Genomic DNA, 20855 nt, shown 5'->3' with positions numbered 1-20855 from the left:
GAAACTTGGAGCCCTCTGGTTGCTTTACCCTTGCTTCTTCCCCACCGCCCCTCCTCCCCAACCCCCAGCGTGGATCAGCTTCTCCAAGCACTCCAGGGACTCATCCTGAGCCCGGCTCCCTCATGTGGCGGGCACAGGCCTGTCAAGTGACAGCCTTGGCAGGAGGAGTCTGGCAGGGGGCGAGGCAGCTGAGGGGAGGCCATCACAGGCCGAGGTGCAGCTCCTCCCACAGGGCAGAGCTGGCTCAGCCAATGGGCTCCACCAGTCGCACAAGCACAACAGCCATGCGGAAGCTGGTGGGCTCCTGGCTGGGAATCGCGGGAGGAAGGAGGAAGGCCCAGGTCCCACTGGAGATCCCTTTAGTGTTGGTATCCCAGGAGTCAGCTTTCCATCTGGTCAGAGGGACCCTGGGTTGCGGCACATATCCGGCTGCTTCCCAAGTGGAGGGAGGACGCCCTGGAGCCTATCAGTCTGGCCTCTGGCCCCAGGACACCTCTCCCGGGTCTGCCCCAGTGCCTAAAAGTCAGGGGGCAGCAAATTTTTAACTAGACACATTGATCATTAACAGGGGTAGGAAGGAGTCCAGACTCAGTCTCAGTTGGGGGCAGAGACCAGCTGGGCCTCAGGCCTCCTGCAGAGATGCTGGGTCCCCGAGTCTGGACATCTGTGAGGCCAGGGCTGAGTAGGGGCTTGTCCAAGAAAGTGGGGAGCCGGCCCTCAGGGGAGGGGAAGAAGGTAGACATCGCGGGCATCTACCCCCCTGTGACCACCCCCTTCACTGCCACCTCAGAGGTGGACTATGGGAAACTGGAGGAGAATCTGCACAAACTGGGCACCTTCCCTTTCCGAGGTAAGTGGGCCTGTCCATGTGAGAGTCGGGGGACAAGTGAATGACACATCTCCTCAGCCAGGGACAGAGGAGAGCACACAGGCTCTGTTGCGCTGCCCAGGGACAGCTGGACACTGGGGGGTCATTTTACTATGGGAGAGGAATAGGGGGCATTGGCTGGAGTAAGGAGACACAAAGGTAGCTCCCTGTGGCCTGTGACCTAGGACTGAATCTGCCTGCCTCAGTTTCCCCAGTTGTAAACTGTGAAAGTCCCTTAGCCCATGTCATTTTGGGCTCACAATAACAATGGGTATGAAAGTCCTTGTGGACTCTGTGCAGGTGGAAATGGCACCAGTACCCGGGTGTCCAGCCAGCTGGCTCATCTCCCTCAAAGCCTTGCTTGATTCCCTTCTGGGTGAAGAATTAATTCCTGTTCCGGATTCTCTGACTCATTTCCCCCTTTACACCTGGACCTCCCCTCTCTGAGGGCAAGGACCAGGTCATATTTGTGACACTCAACATACATACAGTCATTGGCACCATAAATGAAGGTATGCAAGTCCTTGCCTGCCTGTCCCCTCCATCAGCCAGGGCTGGGCCCAGAGGCGGGACTCACAATAGCCCCATTTCACAGATGGGAGCTGGTTCTCCAAGTGATAGTCACGGCATGAGGTCTTGCAGCTTGAATGTTGCTGAGCTACAGTTTGAACTCGGGTCTGACTGTTCCCATGCTGGGTTTCATCCCCCTGCTCCCGACTGCTGAGTCGCTGCACCAGCAAATAGTTGGGGATGGAATGGCTCCAACTGATGCCATGTGTAGGAGCAGTTAAGGGTCTAGGGCCTACCCTGCCAGCCACTGTGGCCTGAATTCGATCCCAGGCCAGGGAGCTGACCCACATGGCCTCTCCTGTCTCGCCCGCTGCTCCCCTCAGCAGTGTATCTCAGTCAATCCACCTGTTTTGCTCCCCACTCTGTCTCTGGTGAATCCTCTTATCCCCCCATACCTCTGGCCTGCACCCTAGTTCTTGTATGCATAAATGAATAAATCTCTTTTATTAAGGATTTATTTTTTATTTATACAATAGCTGGGGTACAGGCCAGAGATGTGGGAAGGTGAGAGGATTCACCAGAGACAGAGTGGGAAGCAGAACAGGCAGAAAGACTGAAAGCACTGCTGAGGGGAGCAGGGGGCGAGACAGGAGAGGTCTGCTGTGCCATGTGGGAATCTCCCTGGCTGGCCGGGACTCAAACCCACCCTACAGAGGCTGCAGACAGCTTCACAGCGCCGTGCCTAACCCGCTGCACCACCAGGGAGGCCCCAATGAATAAATCTTAAAAAAAAAAAAAAAATGGGGTCTGGATTCGTATCACACAGCTCTGCCACTGGCTTGGTGGAGAGACGATCTTGCCAAGCCTCAGTCTCCCCGTGGAGTAGTAATGCCTGGTCACAGGATGGTGGGGAGAAAAATCTGAGAGTGCAAATGAAAGCGTGCTGCAAATTCTAAAGTGTGAGATAGATCAGTGGGTATCGATCCAGTGATAACAATTATTATAAAGATAACAATTATTAGTAAGGTGACTGTGGCCACAGTTGCTTTGTGACAGTGACCACTGGCCTGACCAATGTCCTTCATGTCTCAGTGCTACAGGATGTGACCTTTCCCTGGGGACAGCGAATGTCCTGTTGGGCCCCACACTGAGCAATGAACAGACTAATTTCTGCTGGAACTCGGCTCATTGGGGACTGAAGGTTTGCGCCCAGGCCTAGATCTCTTGAGGCAAAGCAAGATGCTCCTTCTATCTGAGAGGGAAAAGTCTCTGCTTTGCCTTCTGAGTTCAAGGACAAGCCAGTGCAGGGGGCAGGGAGAGTGGACATGGTGCCTAGTGTCTGCCTGTCACTCAGGGAATCCACAGAGACCCCCAAGCCTCTGCTCTGCACCCTGCTCACCTGCCCGCCCGCCCATCCCTGCTAAGGGCATCAGGGTACCCAGAGCACAAGCAGCAGTGGACTTGGCAGCCGTGGGATGCTAGTTCATCTCCCATGCAACCTCCACCTCATCTCGCTCACATACAGGGGGTGGGTGGCATAGAAAAAGCCCAGCATCTAGAGTTAGAAAAGTAGGGTAAGAATCCTGGTTATGCCAGTTATGGGGACCTTAGGGAAATCACTATACCTCTTAAATCCTCTTAAAACATTCTACAATGAGCTCCCTCATTGCAGAATGGAAACTGAGCTACAGCGTTCTCCATCTTCCTGCTGAGGAGTCTAACAGGCCCTGACTTGGAGAATGTAAAGTCACAGGGTCCTGACACTGCTGCAGTACACAGGAGATGGCCTGGAAGGAGAGGTGAACAACGTTAGCTCTAAAATCTGTTTCACCTGCTCCGTTCTAGCCCCTGGGACAGGCATTGCAACCCAACACTCAGGGACAGAAAGGGGAACCACTACCTATCTCATTCCAGGGCCTCGGGGAGGAGGCAGGAACCTACTCTTGAATAGGGAAAGTTGGAGATTACTCTGGAAGGCTTGTCCAAAACATTCTCCCTCCTTTTTTTTTTTTCTTTAAAGCATTGTACTAATTATCTGAATCAAGTATTATTTTAAAATAACAATTCTAACTAGAGACTGGCTGGTGGGGTTGTTGCAGAAGGGCCACGTGGCCCTGAACTCACACCAACAAACAACCTCAAAGATGAACTTTGAATTGTTATTTCCAAACGAGGTTGGTGTATGACCACAGAGCTACTGCAGCGGGACTGGGGAAACGCTGTTCCCCACGAAGCTTTAAGCTTGTGTCTTATTCCTTTAGTGTGTAGAGTAGACCAAGGTTTCTTGTTGCGAGATACACCATCTTTGCTGTAAGATATAATATTTTTGTGTATTGTTCAAGAAAATATTTTGTGCAAAATATCACAATTTTTACAATTTTTCGTTGGCATTTCTTCGTTCAGAAAACCGTGTTAGATGGCTCAGGGACATGGCAGGAGTGAGGGAGGAAAACTAGAGTGACCCAGGCCTGTTTCTACTCTGAGAAGACTTGGGTCTAATTCAGGTCTAACTTGGTCGCCAACGGAGAGCCCGGTGGGTTGCCCTGCCTCTTCACAACCTGAACTGTGCCCATGAGGGGTGGGGGACCCACAATTTTAAGTTTGCAAGTTTTCCTCACTAAAGCAAGAGGTAGCAGCCCCCATCCTGGAGTGGCCCGGGGAACTGCCCCCCAGTGATATCTCCCGTCCTATGCCCTCTGCCTTCTCAGTTCATTGCTTGTTTGCCTACAATTGTGACCTCACGTTATTCCAGAATGAACTCCCTCCTGGGCCCCTTTCCTCTGAGCCTTGCTCTGTTATGAGATTGGGGCCGACAAGTGGAGATGGAAAACGCAAAACTGACCGAGGGAGACACAGGCCTCAGGTACTAGCTCAGCCAAGAGGGTCTGTCAGTGATGGTCAGCCTGATCTAGCAGCCTCTGCCCCGGCGGCCGCTAGACAGACTTTATGTTCTCCAAGTCAGGGCCTTCCACCAGACTGGCAGCTGAGAAGAATTGAGTGGCAGAATGGGTCATAAGCAGAAGGTAGAAGGGACTCACAATTAGGGTAGCTGCCCTTCCACTGGCCTTGGGGACAGGTGTCAGGGTGGGAGATAGGCCAGAGGCCTGAGGACAAGACTTGAGGGAGATGCCTGCCAGACTGGACTTGAGGGATGTTGTGGCCTTTCCCTACCCTGCCCCCCAACCGCCTTCCTCACAATGGGGTCCATTGCTGAGGAGGGAGGGGCAACCTAGGGAGGGGGAAACAGGGGACACCACCTGCCAGACACCCTCTGGGAGCCTGGCCCTCCCAAGCATGAACCATTTCACCTGGGCTCCCCCAATCCCAGTGTGCTCTTAGGTCTGCCTGTGTGGAGTGGGGTCCTGGAGACCTTCCTGGAGTTTATCCAGCAACCATCATGCAAGGTGGTGCTGGGGACCCTCCTACTCCTAGGAGGTGGAAGCTTCATGCTGTGGGCTCATAGGAAGAGGAGAAAGAAGACAGTCCCTGGGTCTGCACGGGAGGAGCAGGAGCTGCCAGAGTGCCACAGAACAAAGAATGAGAACTGGATCAAATCCCACTTCAGCCGCCTCTCGGAAGAGAAGCTGGCCACCTGCAGCAACATGGCCACAGCCCCCAGCAGCAGCAGCACTGGCCCCCAGCTGGAGGGTGGCAGTGGAGAGGCCAACACCACCATCCGCGTGGAGACCTTCACTTCCAAGCAAGGGAGCTCCACTCTTCACCGTGAGTCCTTCACCAGCAAGCAGAGGATGTCAGGGACCTCCATGATCAAAGAGACCCACAAGGAGACTGGAAAATCCTCCTCCACGGACGAAGCCACGTGGGCCGCCGTGTCCGCCTGCACCAAGGACATTGACACCTTGGGGCGGCAGCTGGCCAGCTCCATGCTGCAGCGCGCCTCCGCTTACCAGCACACAGGCCACCTGGAGACCAAGGACATCAACCAGGATGAGCTGAAGGCTCTTGAGGAGGTGGAGTTGAAGCTGAAAGGGAATTTCCTTACCCAGAGGGAAACGACCGTAGCGGGTATGAACCACTCCCACACCCTCCACGGCCACAGTCACCACAGCCACCAGAATCATCCAGGCCACCCCAGCCACCACAGCCACAGCCTGCCCAACCGCAGCCACCAGAACTATGGCCCCTTTGAGTCCACCTAGCCATCGACGGGACGCCCCTTCCCCCAGCAGGGCTGGCACACATATGCAGGCCTGTTTTCTCTCCTGTGGGGAAGCCCACATGGCCCAGAGTGAGGTGCCGTTCAAATCCCTTCTTACTCAGGCCCCCACAGGGGTCCTGGCACCTTTAACTCCATGAGAGGTGTCTGCCACCGAGGATGGTCCCTGCTGGAGGGAAAGCTGGGAGGAAGCCAAGCAGCTGAGGCAGACAGAGGCCCCTGGAGACCCACGGAGAGGACAGTTGAGGCAGATCCAGGACCAGCGGAGAGCCCCACACTGAAGCCTAGTGCCTGGAACTAAGCCAATAAAGCCTTGTACACCCTCCCTCTGTGTTGGAGTGGGGGAACTCTGGGACGGGTCTCACATCTGGGTGGGCGTGGGGAGAGAGGGGTCCTTCTCCCACAGTCCTCTTGGTGGGGAACTTGGCTTAAGGCCAATGGCTTTTTCGAGACTCCATCAAATAGCTTCCCCAAGTCCCAGGTTCTGGGGATGGGCTACTGAGGGAAGAGAGAAGCAGTCAGGTGTTGGGAGAGATGGAGAGAGAGGCTCTCAGAAGAGAGCAAGCGGGTGGGAGGTAGGCCCTGTCAGCCTGGTGCTGTCCCCACCTAGTCTGCTGTTTCTGAAGGCCTGTGGTATCCCACACCACAGCTCTCTCCTTGCCCAGCCTGCTTCCCGGGCCCAGTGGGATCTGTGTTAGCACATCTTCGCCAGCTATCTCCAGAACTGCTATGGTTGGGCCTAGAGCTACCAGCCTCACTGTTGTTAGCACTACTAACTAGTATTACTAGCACCATCAGAAGCTCCCTCTGTTTTTTTTTTTTTTTTTTTTAGTTTTTATTATATGCCATGCCCTGTGTTAATTGTGGCCTGAAGCTCAGAAATAGAATTCGCTGAGATAGAGAATAAGTGATGCTACTGTTGTTAGAAACCAGCTTTGCCTGACTCCAAAGCCTGTACCCCAGTTTCCTGCCCTGTGATGACCTCCGATCCAAAGCCCCTGTTCCCCATAGAGCTTCTCTCACATTTATCTGTCTTCTAGCCACATGTCCTGACACTTTCTGTGCCTTCCTGCAAACCTGGACTCTCCCTGCCTCCTTTCCCTGGGTCCTAAGAAACTGTTTTGGGGTTGGGGTGATCGCCAACCAGGCAGTGAAATGTGGCTGCCTGCTCCACTGAAACCCGAGCCAGGTCAGCTACACCACACTAATTCTAAGTGACTCCTTGATATAGAAATCTCTTACTTTTTGTATCTATTATTTATCATCAGTTCCCAACATGAGGAACTCAAACCCTAGGGAGAAGGTGCCCAGAATCACTGCAAAGGTTGGATAAATCTGTAAATTCCCTAAATGTGGTCAGTTGATTTTATGGCGCAGAGTTGAGAGTATTTGACTATTTCTGACATTGTTAAAAGTAACTATGTCAATGCTGCTATATTTGTATACTTAAAATTCTTTGTAGTCTTTTCTTTTTTTTTTTAAAGATTTATTTATTTATTTATTTTTATACAAGCACTGGGTACAGTCAGAAGTGCAGGAAGGTGAGAGAATTCACCAGAGCCAGAGCGGGGAGCAGAGCAGGCAGAAGGACCGAAGTACACTGCTGAGGGGAGCAGCGGGCGGCAGGAGAGGTCTGCGCGTCATGTGGGACCCTCCTCCGGTGGCCGGGGAGCGGCCAGGGAGCATCTGGGGAGCAGCAGGGGAGCAGCCGGGGATGGAACCAGGGCTGCAGAGGCTGTGGGCAGCTTCGCAACCCAGCGCTCAACCGCTGCGCCACCGGGGAGGCCCTCTTTGTAATCTTAACTAGAAAAAAGATCAATGACACTGGAAAATGTTGGTGATTTGTACATTTAACAAAAGGCAAGAGTGGGTAAGATTTGGTTTCTAAAAGTGATGGTTAAAATGCATAAAATACCTGCTCTATCTAGAAGGTAAATCCTTTCATCAAAGCTTGACATGAAATTTCAGTTTACCTAATTATGACTTTGGACTCTTTAAAATTTCAAACTGGCTAAATTTAGATAAAATAGTATTGTACCAATATGAATTCTCTGGTCCTGATAATTGTACTCTATAGGAATACTTATAGCTGTTGTCATTAGTGGGGGCTGGGTGAGGGCTGCTTGGAAGTCCCCTGTACTGTACTATAAGAGCATCTTTTTTAAAAATATATTTTACTTTATTTTTTATTTAAATTTTACTTTTATATTCCCCATACAATTACAACCCCCTTATTTTGACCCCAATCTCTCCTTTCCCTACCCTCCACCCCCCATAGAGTGTCTCTGGTTCATAGTTGTTTGTTGATGTTGATTTTCACTTTCTTATAGTTATTCTTTTTCCTGGTCCCTTATTTAAGTTTTCTAGATTCCTGCTATGAGTGAGACCATCCGGTATTTTTCTTTTTCTTTCTGGCTTATTTTGCTGAGCATGAGCCCTTCCAGCGCCATCCATGTTGCTGCAAATTGCATGTGTTTATCTTTTTTGAATGTATAAGAGCAACTTTTATATAAGTTTAAAAGTAGTTCAAAACTAGAAGTACAGAGAACAGTTTTCAGATAATTTAGTTATGAGTGCATGTCAAAGTTTCATTACAGTCACATTACAAGAAAACAGCTTTTAACTGTTAAGTTTGTTCTACTGGAGAGTTTCATAAGTGACCAGTGAAATCCTTGCTAAACTAAATACAAAGAAAAGTAGTTAACAGCCCTCGACCCTTGCCTGAGAGTCATCGGTGGCTGGCAGTGAGTGGGGTGAGGGGGGCTGGGGTGGGTGAAGGAAGGATTTGGGGTGGGAGTTGGGTAGAGAGGGTGGCTGTTTCCCAGAGCAAGGATTAATTCCCTTAAAGTTCATCAGGAAATTGCTGAAGTGTTTTATCAGGAATGTTCATTTCTTCCCAGTGGGAGGTTATGAGTTACATCATGAAAAGTTCTGACCCCCCATTATGTTTGGGACAATTTTTCTTTTTTACAAGTTGGCCAAATGTTCCTCAACAGGCAATGTGTGAGGTATCATGGAGACACATTACCTTATGTCCCCTCTGAGGATGTCTCCAAAAGGAGGGGACACAATCCCTGACCCTGGTGATTTTAGTGCTATGCAGGAACAAAATGTTTTGGAGTCGGGGGAAGTATCTGGGCAAGGCTGTGGCCCCGGGAGCTTTTTCGGAGCTGCTAGGGAGGTGTTCAGGCAGAAGGAACAGCATGAGCAAAGGTGCAGGGCAGGAAGCTGGCAGAATGTCTGGGGGTCTGGGCTGAAGGGGACACTTAAAACTAGGCAAAGGTAGGAAGAAAAGCCAGGAATGTGACTCCAAAGCTCAGAACCAGGTAGGACTCAGGAGAAATCCAATTTCCTGTTTTACAGGGGAGACAAGTTTGGGAAATTTTGTCTAATCCCACAGGCAGGGGTGGGGAAGATTGAAGGGTTCTGAAAATTTCTGTACTTTTTTTCTTAAAGATTTATTTATTTATGCATATAAGAGCTGGGACGTAGCCAGAGGTGGGGTGAGGGTGGGGGTTTAGAGGATTCACAAGAGACAGAGTGGGGAACAGAACAGGCAGACTGACTGAAATACACTGCTGAGGGGAGCAGTGGGTGAAACAGGAGAGGTCTTCTGTGCCATGTGGGTCAGCTCCTTGGCCAGGGATCAAACTCGTATGCAGTGGCTGCTGATAGCTTCATAGTGCTGAGACATAACACTTTGCGCCATCAGGGAGGCCCCTCTGTACATTTTTGAGTAGGCAACACAGAAGGGCAAAGGACAGGGTAAGGAAGTTCAAAAGATAGATGTCCAGTGCAGGGATCCCTGGAAGACTTCTCAGAGAAGGTGGCCATAGCGCTGAGCCAAGGTGCATGACAGTGATAGGGACTCTTTTTATGAAAGAGAGACTATTATTCCATTTGGCCATATTATATTGCTGGTGCCTCCCTTGTCCAAACACCCAGTCCCTTCCCAGGTCACTGTCTTCCCAGCCAGCCACGTAATGATGGGGCAAGGGAGGGGAGCTTTCCAAATGAGCTCTTCATCATAACACTGAAGGGGTCCTGAGAGGCCTTCCAGCGCAGACTCAGCTCCCTCCCAACTGCCCTCTCCCTCTCTCCTTCCTCCTCCACCTCGCATGTGAGGCTTGAGCCCTTTCTCCTGAGCCCCTGTCCGCAGCTATTACTGTGCCCAGCCAGGTTTGAGTCTAACCACTTTACCAATAGTTTCTTGTTTCGATCTCACAACAACTCTTTCAGGAGGACACTAATATACCCATTTTTCAGTTGAGGAAGCTGAAGTTGGAGGAAGTCTTGGTCTAAGAGCTCACCTGATGAGGGGCCGCCCTGCATTCAAGCCAGGCTCTGGGTTGAGGGCCCTGCTTCTCCACCTCTCACTTTCCTCACTCCCCAACTACAGACCTGGCCTTTCCCTCCCCTCTGGCCCTTCTCTACACATGGGCCTGAAACTGGACACCTAGGTGAGGAAAAGGAGTGTGTGTGTGTGTGGGGGGGCTTTGTGACCTTAGCTCACAGACCTCAAAGTGCTTTCTTGTTCATGTTCTTGTTTGAACCTTTGAAACAGCCCTATCAGGTAGGGCTGCCCTATCAGCAGCCAGAGGGGGACAGTGCTTCCCAGCCCGGCTTCTCTTCCTTCTTGGTAGGTGGGCCTGGGTCAGATGCCCCCTGTAAGAGACCGAGGGAGAGGGCTGTGCCAATAGAGTCTTGAGCACAACTTCACCACCCAGAATGCAAGACCCTGCTGTCCTGTTGTTTAGGCCAGGCCCACCCTTGGGTCCTGGGGTTTTTGGAACTGAGCACAGAACAAAGGGTGACTTGGGAGTGAGTGACTACAGCTAAAGAAATGGCTAGAGTGGACCTCCCTGGTGGTGCAGGGGTCGAAGTCTCGGTGCTATCAAGCTATCACCAGCTACTGCAGCACAAGTTCGATCCCTGGCCAGGGAGCTGACCCACATGGTGCAGCAGACTTCTCCTGTCTCGCCTACTGCTCCCCTCGGCAGTGTATTTCAGTAGCCTATTCTGCTCCCCACTCTGTCTCTGGTGAGTCAGCTCACCCCACACACCTCTGGCCTATACCCCAGCTCTTGTATGTATAAATAAATAAATCTTCAAAAAAAAAAAAGTCGCTATTGCAAGAACTGGTCCCAGAGCCCTCCCAGGATGGGGGCGGGGGTGGGGGGGTTGTGGAATGGGGAAAGATGCCTTTGATATTTGAGTTGAAGAAGTAGCAAAAGCTCGATCTTTGAATCCTTGATCTTTAAATCAGAGGGTGCTGATCTAATCGTGGTGACTGAAGCCCTCTCTGGGGCTGGCACCACTATGCCTGGGGATGACCCACTGGGAAAGCACTGGGACCTTCCATAGCAAGACAGAAGGAGGCTCCTGCTCAGCATCTAGCCTGACACAGAGGACTCAGTCCTGAGGAGGCATTCCTATAGAAGCCAAAAGCGATTTGCCTCAAGATGTTCCCTGCCAAGGTGAAAACAAACAAGAAAATAAAAAAAACTGGGGTGGAGGAAGGGAAGAGACTGCTAAGCATCTAGTGAGATTTTCTGGAATCCACTCAGTGGAATCTAATAATGTAGTGAACAGCATGAGAAAAGGTTTGTGATGTAAAGTTGACTCCACATTACACTATGTCCCCTTAAGCATGACTCACAGGAACAGTCTCCTTTGGTCCCTGTGCCAGGAAACTCTGTGTTTCTCCAGAACAGCTGCTTTGCTTTTATCTTGAGTTCTGCATAACTGTCAGTTGACCACATTTCCCTTTTAGCTTTGACTTTCAGGAAGCTCCAAATCAAATTTCTGGCCCATCACTCACAAGTGAATGGCAGGGATTTTGTATGCTAATATTGCCCCCTGCTTTATTTTCTTTCCTTTCTCCTAAAGATTTCTGTAAAATCTTATATTGCATGATGTATTTGTCAACTATTTAAGAAAAATATTTTTTGAGTGGAATGGGGTAGAGAAGAGAAAGAAAAGAAAATAGAATTTGCTCAGTAGTCAGAGGGGACTGGAGTCCAGTGCTTGTCTTCCTTCCTTCTTGGCAGAGGAAGCTGAGAGGAAAATAATTTTACTAACAATTCCTTCAGATTCAGCGGAGGAGGATCAGTTCTTCTGGTCCCTCGTGCATATTAAAGGGTTGACAGCTTTAACTGGTAATGACTCAAATGACTGGTCAAACTGGTAATGACTCAAATGACTGGTCAAACTGGTAATGACTCAAATGACTGGTCAAAATGGAAAATAAAATGAGATGTCATTTTTCACCCAGAAAACTGGCAAAAATTAGTTCTGACAATACCTAGTGTTGGCATGGATGGACCTAGTGTTGGCATGGATGGACATTAGCAGACTCTTCTTCTATGGGCTGCTGGGGTCTGACCTGGCTAATCTGACAGAAGTTAGCACACGAAGCGACATGCACATGTGACTTGGCAACTACTTACCTACCTGTCTAAACTGTAGAGAAATTCTTAGACATGTGTGTCTCACTATTGTTTGTAATAATAAAACTGTGGAACCATTTTAAATGTTCTCAAAGGGAGAATGAAAAATATATTGTGGTCTAACCTCACAACAGAATGTTATATAGCTGATAAGATGCCTGGATCAGAACTTTGTCTACTGCAATGGGCAAAGCTCAAAACATAATGTTCAGCAAAAATGGCAAATTGCAGAAGGCTATAAAGGTTTGATTCCATTTCTATAAAGTTTAAAGTGGCAAAAACCATATTATATTTTGTTTGGGGGTTCATAGGTATGTCAAATATATAAAGACAGGAAGGGGAACAATCAACTGCTGAGTCAGAACAGAAAGAGGAAGAGGGAGGTGGTCAGCAGGGGGGCACGGGCACTGGGCATGGATGTGGATTACATTCTCTCTTATTTTTGGTAGGACTAAAGCTTGTCATTACAACAAAAATCGTATGGAGGGTGTCGTTGCAATGGGATAAAAACATTCTCCCTGTAGCAGAACAAAGATGGGAAAGAAATGGATTAAAAAATTATGGTTTGGGGAGAGGTGGGGACCCCAGTGTATAAGCACCAATGTCTTGGTTGTCCACAGAGGATGGGAAGGTGTTGGCTGGTCGTGATGGAGCCTCTCTTGCAGGCTTCGTGGTCCAAGGCTCCAACGGGGAGTTCCCCTTCCTGACCAGCAGTGAGCGCCTGGAGGTGGTGAGCCGCGTGCGCCAGGCCATGCCCAAGGACAAGCTTCTGCTAGCTGGCTCTGGCTGCGAGTGTGAGGCCATAATGCCCTGGGCCCTGGGTAGCTGGAGGGGCAGGGGATGGCTCCTTGACCTTGGGGCTGGGTTCAGATACTTGTTTTGTCTCTTTTACACACCCTGATTGCTCCGGGGTTCTAGTCCAGCCCTTCTTCCTAGCCCTTTCTCCTCCTCCTCTCACCCTCCATGGCCCAGAGGGAAGACACACTCTTTCCCCTGCAGCTACTCAAGCCACGGTGGAGATGACCTTGAGCATGGCCCAGGTCGGGGCTGACGCTGCCATGGTGGTGACACCTTGCTACTATCGTGGCCGCATGACTAGTGCTGCCCTCATTCACCACTACACCAAGGTGGGTGTGAGGGGGACATGGCTTTGACACCTGGGGTTAAGAATAGGTCAGATGAGGTGGACACTCTGCCTGGGGAGAGATGAGAGCAGCTGGGAGCAGAGTGGTGGCCCCACCTCCCCTAGGGGCAGCTATGGGAAAGCCGGGGAGGCCACCAGGTGGCAGTTGTGTGATATTGGGTGACTCACTTAACCACTCTGTTCCAAAGTTCCCTGTCCTCCCATATGGGAGAAATAATGGTATCTTTCTCGTGGGGCTGTCATGAAGTTCGCAATGTAAAGGACTTAGAACTTGCCTGGTACTAGAAAGCGCTCGCTAAATATTTCCCATTACCACGGTCACAGTCTGAGTTCTGGGCACTGCGCCTCCCAGGGCAGGAGAGGGGCCTGTGCGGTGACCCTGACCTGGGCCTGTGATGGCGGGCAAGGAGCAGTGGGACTCTCAGGTCTGGCACAGCTGCCCTCTCCCCTCTGTGCCCCTCAGGTGGCTGACCTCTCTCCAATCCCCGTGGTGCTGTACAATGTCCCGGGCAACACAGGGCTGGACCTGCCTGTGGACGCGGTGGTCACGCTCTCCCAGCACCCGAACATCGTGGGCATCAAGGACAGTGGCGGTGATGTGAGTGGCAGCTGCTCTTAGCTGGGGCTCCCTCTTCCTCTTCTCTTTTGCCACCCATTTCGGGGCCAACCTGGAATCCGCATCAGCCCAGGGCTACTGTTTGGGTTCTGTCTTGCGGACTCTCAGGGTTTCCGGGCATCTCTCTGGGACCTGCACTCTGCTGCTCCGTGCTTGCCCAGCCCCCACCCAGGCTGGGGGAGGCTCGGGGCCCAGCTCTCACACCCAGTTTGCTGTGCTGTTGCAGGTGACCAGGATTGGGCTGATTGTTCACAAGACCAGGAGGCAGGATTTCCAGGTGTTGGCTGGATCGGCCGGCTTCCTGCTGGCCGGCTATGCTGTGGGTAGGCCCCCTGAGGCTGTCACACTGTGACGAGTGACCAGCAGCTGGGTCTGCTAGGAGAGACTGTGAGGACCAGGGCGGGGTCTGCAGCGGGTCGCCGCCAGTGTGAGAAGCAGGGCACACGGCTTGCTTGTCTGGAGCCCGAGGGGTTGTGAAAGACCTTGTTGGGTAGGAGAGGGTGGCTGTAGACAATCCTGGGCTCAACTAGGGGTGCCAACAATTTGCTCTAAATCCCCAGCTCCTTGCTTAGGTGACAAATTTAGCTCCTCTAATCTCATTTTGTAAATCATTCTCTGAGGGCCGAGGCCTGGGCGCCCCTCCCCTCAAGTCCCGGAGTCCATTTTCCTTTCTCCCTGGTCCCAGGGCGGAATAAGTGGTCAGATCTGTGGGTTGGGCCCAGGATCTTCAGCTGCCTGATCAAATTCTGTTCCAGTCCAGGATCCCAGGAATGTCACCCTTAGACCAACTGCTCTTGTCTGTTTGGGCTCAAGGTCCTTGGGTTCAAGTTGGATTTGACCCTTGCAGGGAGTGGAGGGATGGGAAGCGTCTGCTCCCTTCAGCGGAAGCCCAAGCCAGAGCAGATCTGAACTACTTCTCCAGAGCTGCGGGGTTCCTATCCTCTCTGGTCTCTGCAGACATTGCCTCACTGTCTAAGGCCTTTGCACAGCTCCTTTCTTCCATGTCACAGTCCTTAAAGTACAGGGGAAGAAGAGGGGCCCATTTGTCCTCACTACTGAGAGTGGGATAGATGCACAGAGCATAGATGCCGGAGGCAGGGGCACTGAGTGGGAATCAGCCCTTCCGTTCAGTCACTGAGTGCAGCATGACAAGGTATTTAGCTCTGTGGACCTGAGTTTCTACTCTGTCAAACCAGAGCCAGTGTGAGGATTAGTGTTGGCCTCGTGTCTGCAGGATGTCTGGCATGTAGTGGGTATCAGTAAAAGCAGCTATATTAGCTCATCCCAAATTGCCTGCTTTCTTTTCCCGCCTTGAGGCCACTGTGCTAAAGGTCATTTCCTAATTAGCCTGAGAATCACACTGACAGGCTGGCAGAAGTGGCAAGGACTTCTGGGATCACAGTCAGGCCACTTTCATTGCCCAAATGAGGACAAAGAGAACAGAGAAAGTCTAGGACTTGTGCAGCCAATGGGGGGGATTCCCAGTCTCCTGACTGTGTCCAGAGCTCTTTCTACTCCTCCCCACCCCCAACCCCTGCTGCTGTCCCAGGCCCAGTTCACTGAGATTAAGATTTGAGAAGAGCAAAGATTCCCCATCTACTCCACCCCCTTCCAGGACTGATGAGTCAGGGGGCTATTGGAGGAACTCTGGAGGTGGAACTGGCAGGTGGGACGTTCCTGGGGAGAGTGTGGGAGAGGGGAAAGAAGTGTCCTTGAGTTGCCTTTGGTTTGGCTTCCTGCCCCTCAGCCTGCAAGATTCTGCTTCAAATGTGTTGATGGCTTTTTGCTCTGGAACTGGTACTCTGTGGAATTCCAGAGCATGGCTTTGACACGGCCAACTGGTAGCACAGAAATCCACATCCCATCTCCTCAAAATAAAGGCACGCTGTAGGGCTCTGTGAGAAGAGGCTCTGGCTGATGTTCTGCATCTTGCTCTGGGGCAGGAGCTGTGGGGGGCGTGTGTGCCCTGGCCAATGTTCTGGGGGCTCAGGTGTGCCAGCTGGAGCGACTCTGCCTCACAGGGCAATGGGAAGATGCCCAGAAGCTGCAGCACCGCCTCATTGAGCCAAACACTGCGGTGAGCCCCCAACCAATGGCCTCAATGAGGGGTGGGGTGAGGGTGGGGGGTCCATGTCCTCATTGGAGCAGGAGGCAGGCTGGACTCAGGGTCTTTCCTTTCAGAAAGTCCTTTTGGAGAACATTCCAGTGTTGGCACTCTTTGTGCCTCCCCAGAAAATCTTGACTTCAGACAAAGCAGAGCCCCACTGGGTCTCACGCTTAAGTGCACCGGAATTCATTAGGGAGCTAGTTAAAATTCTAACCTTTTAGGTCCAAGAATAAGCCTCCTGGACGGTGGTGACACAAGTGATGCTGGACCTTACTTAGAGGCTTTTATATCAGCTTTACAAGTGAGAACAGACATTGTTCCTGATTTTAGGGAACGCATTTAGCCTTTTGCCATTAAGTATAATGTCAGCTGTAGGTTTTTGCAGATGTTCTTTATCATGTTAAGGAAGGTCCCCTCTGCTCTAGTTTTCACAATGTTTTTAAAATCACGAATGGGTGTTGCATTTTGTCAAATTCTTTCTCGGCATTGATATGACTATGTTATTTTCCCTGTTAATATGGTGGATTACATTGATTAATTTTGAATTTTTAAAGAATTTTTTAAAGATTTATTTATTTATGCATACAAGAACTGGGGTGCAGGCCAGAAGTTCGGGGGGTGAGAGGATTCACCAGAGGCAGAGTGGGAAACTGAACAGGCAGATCGATGGAAATACACTGCTGAGGGGAGCAGCGGGCGAGCCAGGAGAGGTCTGCTGCGCCATGTGGGCTGCTACCTGACCGGCTGGGGATAGAACTTGTGCTGCAGAGGCTGTGGACATCTTCACAGTGCTGTACTTAACCCCTTGCACCAGCAGGGAGGCCTGGTTAATTTTTTAAATGTTGAACCAGACCTATGTCCCTGGAATGAATTCCATGTAGTCATGATGTATGAATCTTTTTATATATTGCTGAGTTCCCTTTGCTAATACTCTGTTAAGGATTTCTGTCTAGATTCATGCTGGCTGTTGTATGCAGTTTTCTCCCTATCTTTCATTGCTTCCTTCCTGTCCCTCTCCTTCCTTTTCTCCTTTACTTTCTTTCTTCCTCCCATTTATTAACTTTTTCCCTGATTTTCATATCAGGATAAAAATAACTTCATAAATCCCTTGGACATCTTCCCTCCTCTTCTATTTTCTGGAAGAAATTTTCTCCACTGTGTAGAGTGGTGTTAAATCTTTAAATATTATTTAGAATTCTCCAGGGAAAACATCTAGGCCTGGAGATTTCTTGTGGGGAAGTGTTGGTAATTTAACTCTGCTCTCGGTTTTGCTCTCGGTGTCTGCTGATGCCTTCCTGGCTGGGAGAGTGCCACTTACCTGCCCCTGTGGCCTCCACTGCACCACTTCTGTAGAGTTGGGGGGACAGTGGAGAAAGTTCTCACTGTCCTCACGAGCGAGATCTCTTTCATGACCATCTTCATGGAGTGGGAGGGGCACTAAATACTACTTTTCTTGATGACTGACTTTCTTGGTGTCCCCTTAGGCTTCACATCCGAGGTGATGGCTCAGACAGAGCTAGACAGTGTTTGGTTTGGGTGAAGTGGTAGGTGGGCTCTAGGTCCTGCTCACAGCTTAAATTTTTACCTCAAATGGGCAGATTACCTGAGATTTAGTGAAAGGACAGTGAGGAGGCAAACGTGTGTCTCCCTAGAGGTGAAGGTTCAGGGTGGGGTAGGTGTTGCTGTCTCACTTTACAGGCGAGCAACGTCGGCTGCCCCTCGGGAAGAGAGGATGCTTGTGGCCAGTCTTGGCTCTCTGCAGGTCATCTTCCCCACTCTTCATTCTGTGCCCCCTCCTGCGCCAGCTCTGGGCATGCACTCAGGAATGCCTGGAACACCTTTCTCCTGCCGGGGCGCTAGGCTCAGCCACCCCAAGGGCCTCTTGATGTCACCCTATTGCCCTGTTCGAACACAGTGTGCTTCCTCTGCCTGCTCATCAGTTGGCCTGCTGCCCCAGCTATATTTAGGACTTTCCACTGTCTTTACCCCCAAAGCATTCAGCCCTTTCTCAGGGTCCAAAGAGCTGGTGGATCAGTGATCTTCAGACCCATATTGTGGGAGGACATTTTCCTCTAGGTACTTCTTGTTTCCATCCCCTCTCTCAGGGCTTTCTCTCTTCTAGTTTTGGGTGAAAAATCACCAGATTCTTAGAACATGTTGATTGGGACCAGGCTTGGGAGGAGGGTGGCTTATCACCCATTGTTAAGGAAAGAGTCCCTGCTTGCTGAAGCCTACTGCCTAGGGGTAAATAGTTATTAAGTATTCACCAGTTGTTCCCAAACTTTTGATCCCAAATTCTTATTTTTACCTTTTGTGAAGCTCATATAGCTAAATATTTAAACTTCCCTCCAAATAAAACTTATTATTAAGTAATGATTACTTTTTTAGTTTTTAAGTGGTCAAGGATTCATACAAACTTCCATGCAGTATGAAATAGCCAATTATATCGCAAAAGGAAAGAAACTTGCTGCTCTGTTTTCTGTAAAGCTCTGTGTTTAAAGGACAATAGCTTTAGGTCCCCTGTTACAATGAAAGACCTTTGAGACCATGCCGTCCACTCCCTCATTTTTTAGACAAGAGAATTTGCTCAGAGATGGTAAGTTAGTGATTCAAGGCCACCAAGGCAGTCAAACTTCCTTGGACAATGACGAATTATTTTTCCCATGAGGGCATTTAGAGTTGGGGTCAGGGGCGCAGTAGGTGAGGAGGGGATCCTACTTCAAGAGACTTTTGTAGACCCTTCTCCTCCTGACTTTCTGGACCGGGTGTGCCCTGGGTTAGCTTCCGGGGAACTGGGCTCAGACCAGTGTGCTAGCTCTCCAGAGCAGCCTGAGGGCAGAATGCCATTCTCTCTGAGGGAGTGGATTTTTGCCTAAAACTAAAAGAGGTGATTCCCTGTCTTCATCTGAGTTTTTGTTATAGGACAGGGAGAGGGGCATCCCAAACCCCGCAAACCTGCCTATTCTAAATGGGTTCTGCCATCCGCTGCATCAACACAAAACATATGACACTTTAATGGGAAGGAACTTTAATAAAAACTAGGAAACAATACAGGTAAGGCAAAGAGTCTAGTTTCTAAATGAAGCACCCAAAGTTACCCGTCCCCTCGTGGGTAAAACTCCATCCATATGGGATTGGACCAGAGCAAGGCCCCAAAGCCTGCCACAAGTCTAAAGCATCTTCCAGTGGGGACCCACAGAAAAGAGTCAGAAACAACCAAACAAGCCCAGAAGGAAAAGAGCAAAATCAACATCAAGATAAAAGCTGCCATTGTCACCTCCCCATGGGTCTCACCCACATCTGTGTCACCCAGTCCACGAACAAAAGACAAGCGCAGTTTCTTTACGTGTCTCTAGGCTCCATGTGCCTCCTCCAGGTCTCCTGGCTCCATCCTGCTTCCTTCCTTAGTCTCTTCTTCTGCTTCTCCTCTTCCTGCTCAGCTCCACCCTCCCTTGGGTGGGGCAGGGAACCTCCCCCTTTCCTGGGGACCACCCTGTTACATTTTCAGCATCTTGTTCTCTACTGCCAAGCCGCCTTCTGTGTCTTTCAATCTGGATTTGCAATCTACCTCAATGTCATAGATTTGGGAGAGATACTTTGCCAGGAAAGGCAGGTAGGAACCCTACCTTTCTGAAAGTGACACATGTATGGGTCCCAGATGTGTGTGTGTGGGACACCACGGTCACTTCTAACAGGTCCTACTTCTCAGGTGACCCGGCGCTTCGGGATCCCCGGGCTGAAGAAAGCCATGGACTGGCTTGGCTATTATGGAGGCCCCTGCCGGGCTCCCTTGCAGGAGCTGAGCCCCGCACAGGAGGAGGAGCTGCGCATGGATTTCACCAGCAACGGCTGGCTCTGAGGGCAAGGAGGGGACATGCCTGGCCCGAGCCCACCTCAGTCTGCTGCCTGGCACCTGCCGTCGGAAGAGGAACATGGGCCGGAGGGCTGGAGGCTCCTTTCCCTTGTTAGTCCTCCAGTGGCCTCTCACCAGGCACTGCCTTGCATGCTCACTTCCTATTCTCACAGCCCATGACTTTACGCATTTGTGTCCTATACGCTGGGTCTCTAGAGACCTTCAGTCTGGGAAGGAGTCATTTCTTACATGTCTCTCTGCTGTGCCAGAGGGGAGAAGGGCAGGGGGCAGTTGGGCAGTGTTTCACTCAAGGGAAGACAACTTAGACTTGGGAATACAAATCCGAGTCTAGCCTAATGCAGCTGGAGGTAGGGCTACTCCAGAAAACCAGAGTTCTGACTCCTGGCCAGGAAGTGGTGGGCTAGGAAACCCGATGAGAAAAGCATTGCTGGTCTTTGAAAGACTCCCAAGCTGCATTCTAGCCGTCGCACCCTGTCCTAAATCAATCTATTTTAATTCATCTCATGTTCTTGTCTCTACCCTTGATCTCAACCATCCAGTGCACAGACGCACCAGTGGCTTGCCAGAATTGGTAAATAATGACACCTGGTGGATAAAAGTTACATTCTGGGAGACTATTCTAGCTAACCCATGTCTGGAACATTAGGGAAGGACTTGGCCTGAGATAGGACCAACCTTTCCTCTCACCTATAGTTACTCTGCTTTTACTGTTAAAAATAATTACTTTGTTACTGCAATAAAGTTTAATAAGTTAAAGTAGTGTGACTATGTACAGATTGACACTCCACTGCTATACAGATCTTCCTGTCCTGATATCCAGAACCTTCCTAGAGGTAATTAAATTCTCAAGGTCGCTTTTGTCCAGCTCCGAGAGAGGCCTTCACAATACTGAGGAAACATAGGCGTTAGATTAATGGTGGTCTAGAGAAAGGCTTATTGAAGTCATAAATGAGAGAGATAAGAGGCAAAAAAAATTCAACTGAGCTATTTGGAAATACCTAGTACGTTAATCAAAAGGCTGCTTTTTTCAAAATGTTCACCTATGTTTGGTGATATCTGTCTAGAGGCGGAAAACCTGAGGTAATTTTTTTTTTAATTAGTGGCTAAAAA

General features: G+C 50.3%; 2 protein-coding genes across 3 annotated transcripts; both read left to right on the top strand.

Annotated features, from left to right (window-relative positions):
• Positions 1–294: 294 nt before the first annotated feature.
• On the top strand, positions 295–19801 carry HOGA1 (4-hydroxy-2-oxoglutarate aldolase 1). 2 transcript variants are annotated; one of them, XM_037496429.2, is made up of 7 exons: positions 295–850; positions 12670–12798; positions 13004–13131; positions 13612–13746; positions 13991–14087; positions 15708–15841; positions 19581–19801. In XM_037496429.2, the coding sequence occupies exons 1-7, from the start codon at positions 640–642 to the stop codon at positions 19728–19730; spliced, it is 984 nt and encodes a 327-aa protein (XP_037352326.1). In that variant the 5' UTR covers positions 295–639; the 3' UTR covers positions 19731–19801. The 2 variants fall into 2 exon arrangements, with proteins under 2 accessions (XP_037352326.1, XP_054546066.1); XM_054690091.1 differs by having other exon boundaries at positions 13991–14083; positions 19581–19619.
• CUNH10orf62 (chromosome unknown C10orf62 homolog) lies at positions 4605–5897 on the top strand. Its single transcript, XM_037496430.2, has one exon. The coding sequence runs from the start codon at positions 4825–4827 to the stop codon at positions 5536–5538; it is 714 nt and encodes a 237-aa protein (XP_037352327.1). The 5' UTR covers positions 4605–4824; the 3' UTR covers positions 5539–5897.
• Positions 19802–20855: the final 1054 nt, after the last annotated feature.

This window comes from Talpa occidentalis, unplaced genomic scaffold (genome assembly GCF_014898055.3).
Source record: "Talpa occidentalis isolate TD23 unplaced genomic scaffold, MPIMG_talOcc4v2.1 talOcc4.8, whole genome shotgun sequence".
In the NCBI taxonomy this organism is placed as follows: Eukaryota; Metazoa; Chordata; class Mammalia; order Eulipotyphla; family Talpidae; genus Talpa; species Talpa occidentalis.
The sequence above is the reverse complement of the archived record's forward strand: the minus strand, read 5'-3'. Positions and strand labels throughout refer to the sequence as shown.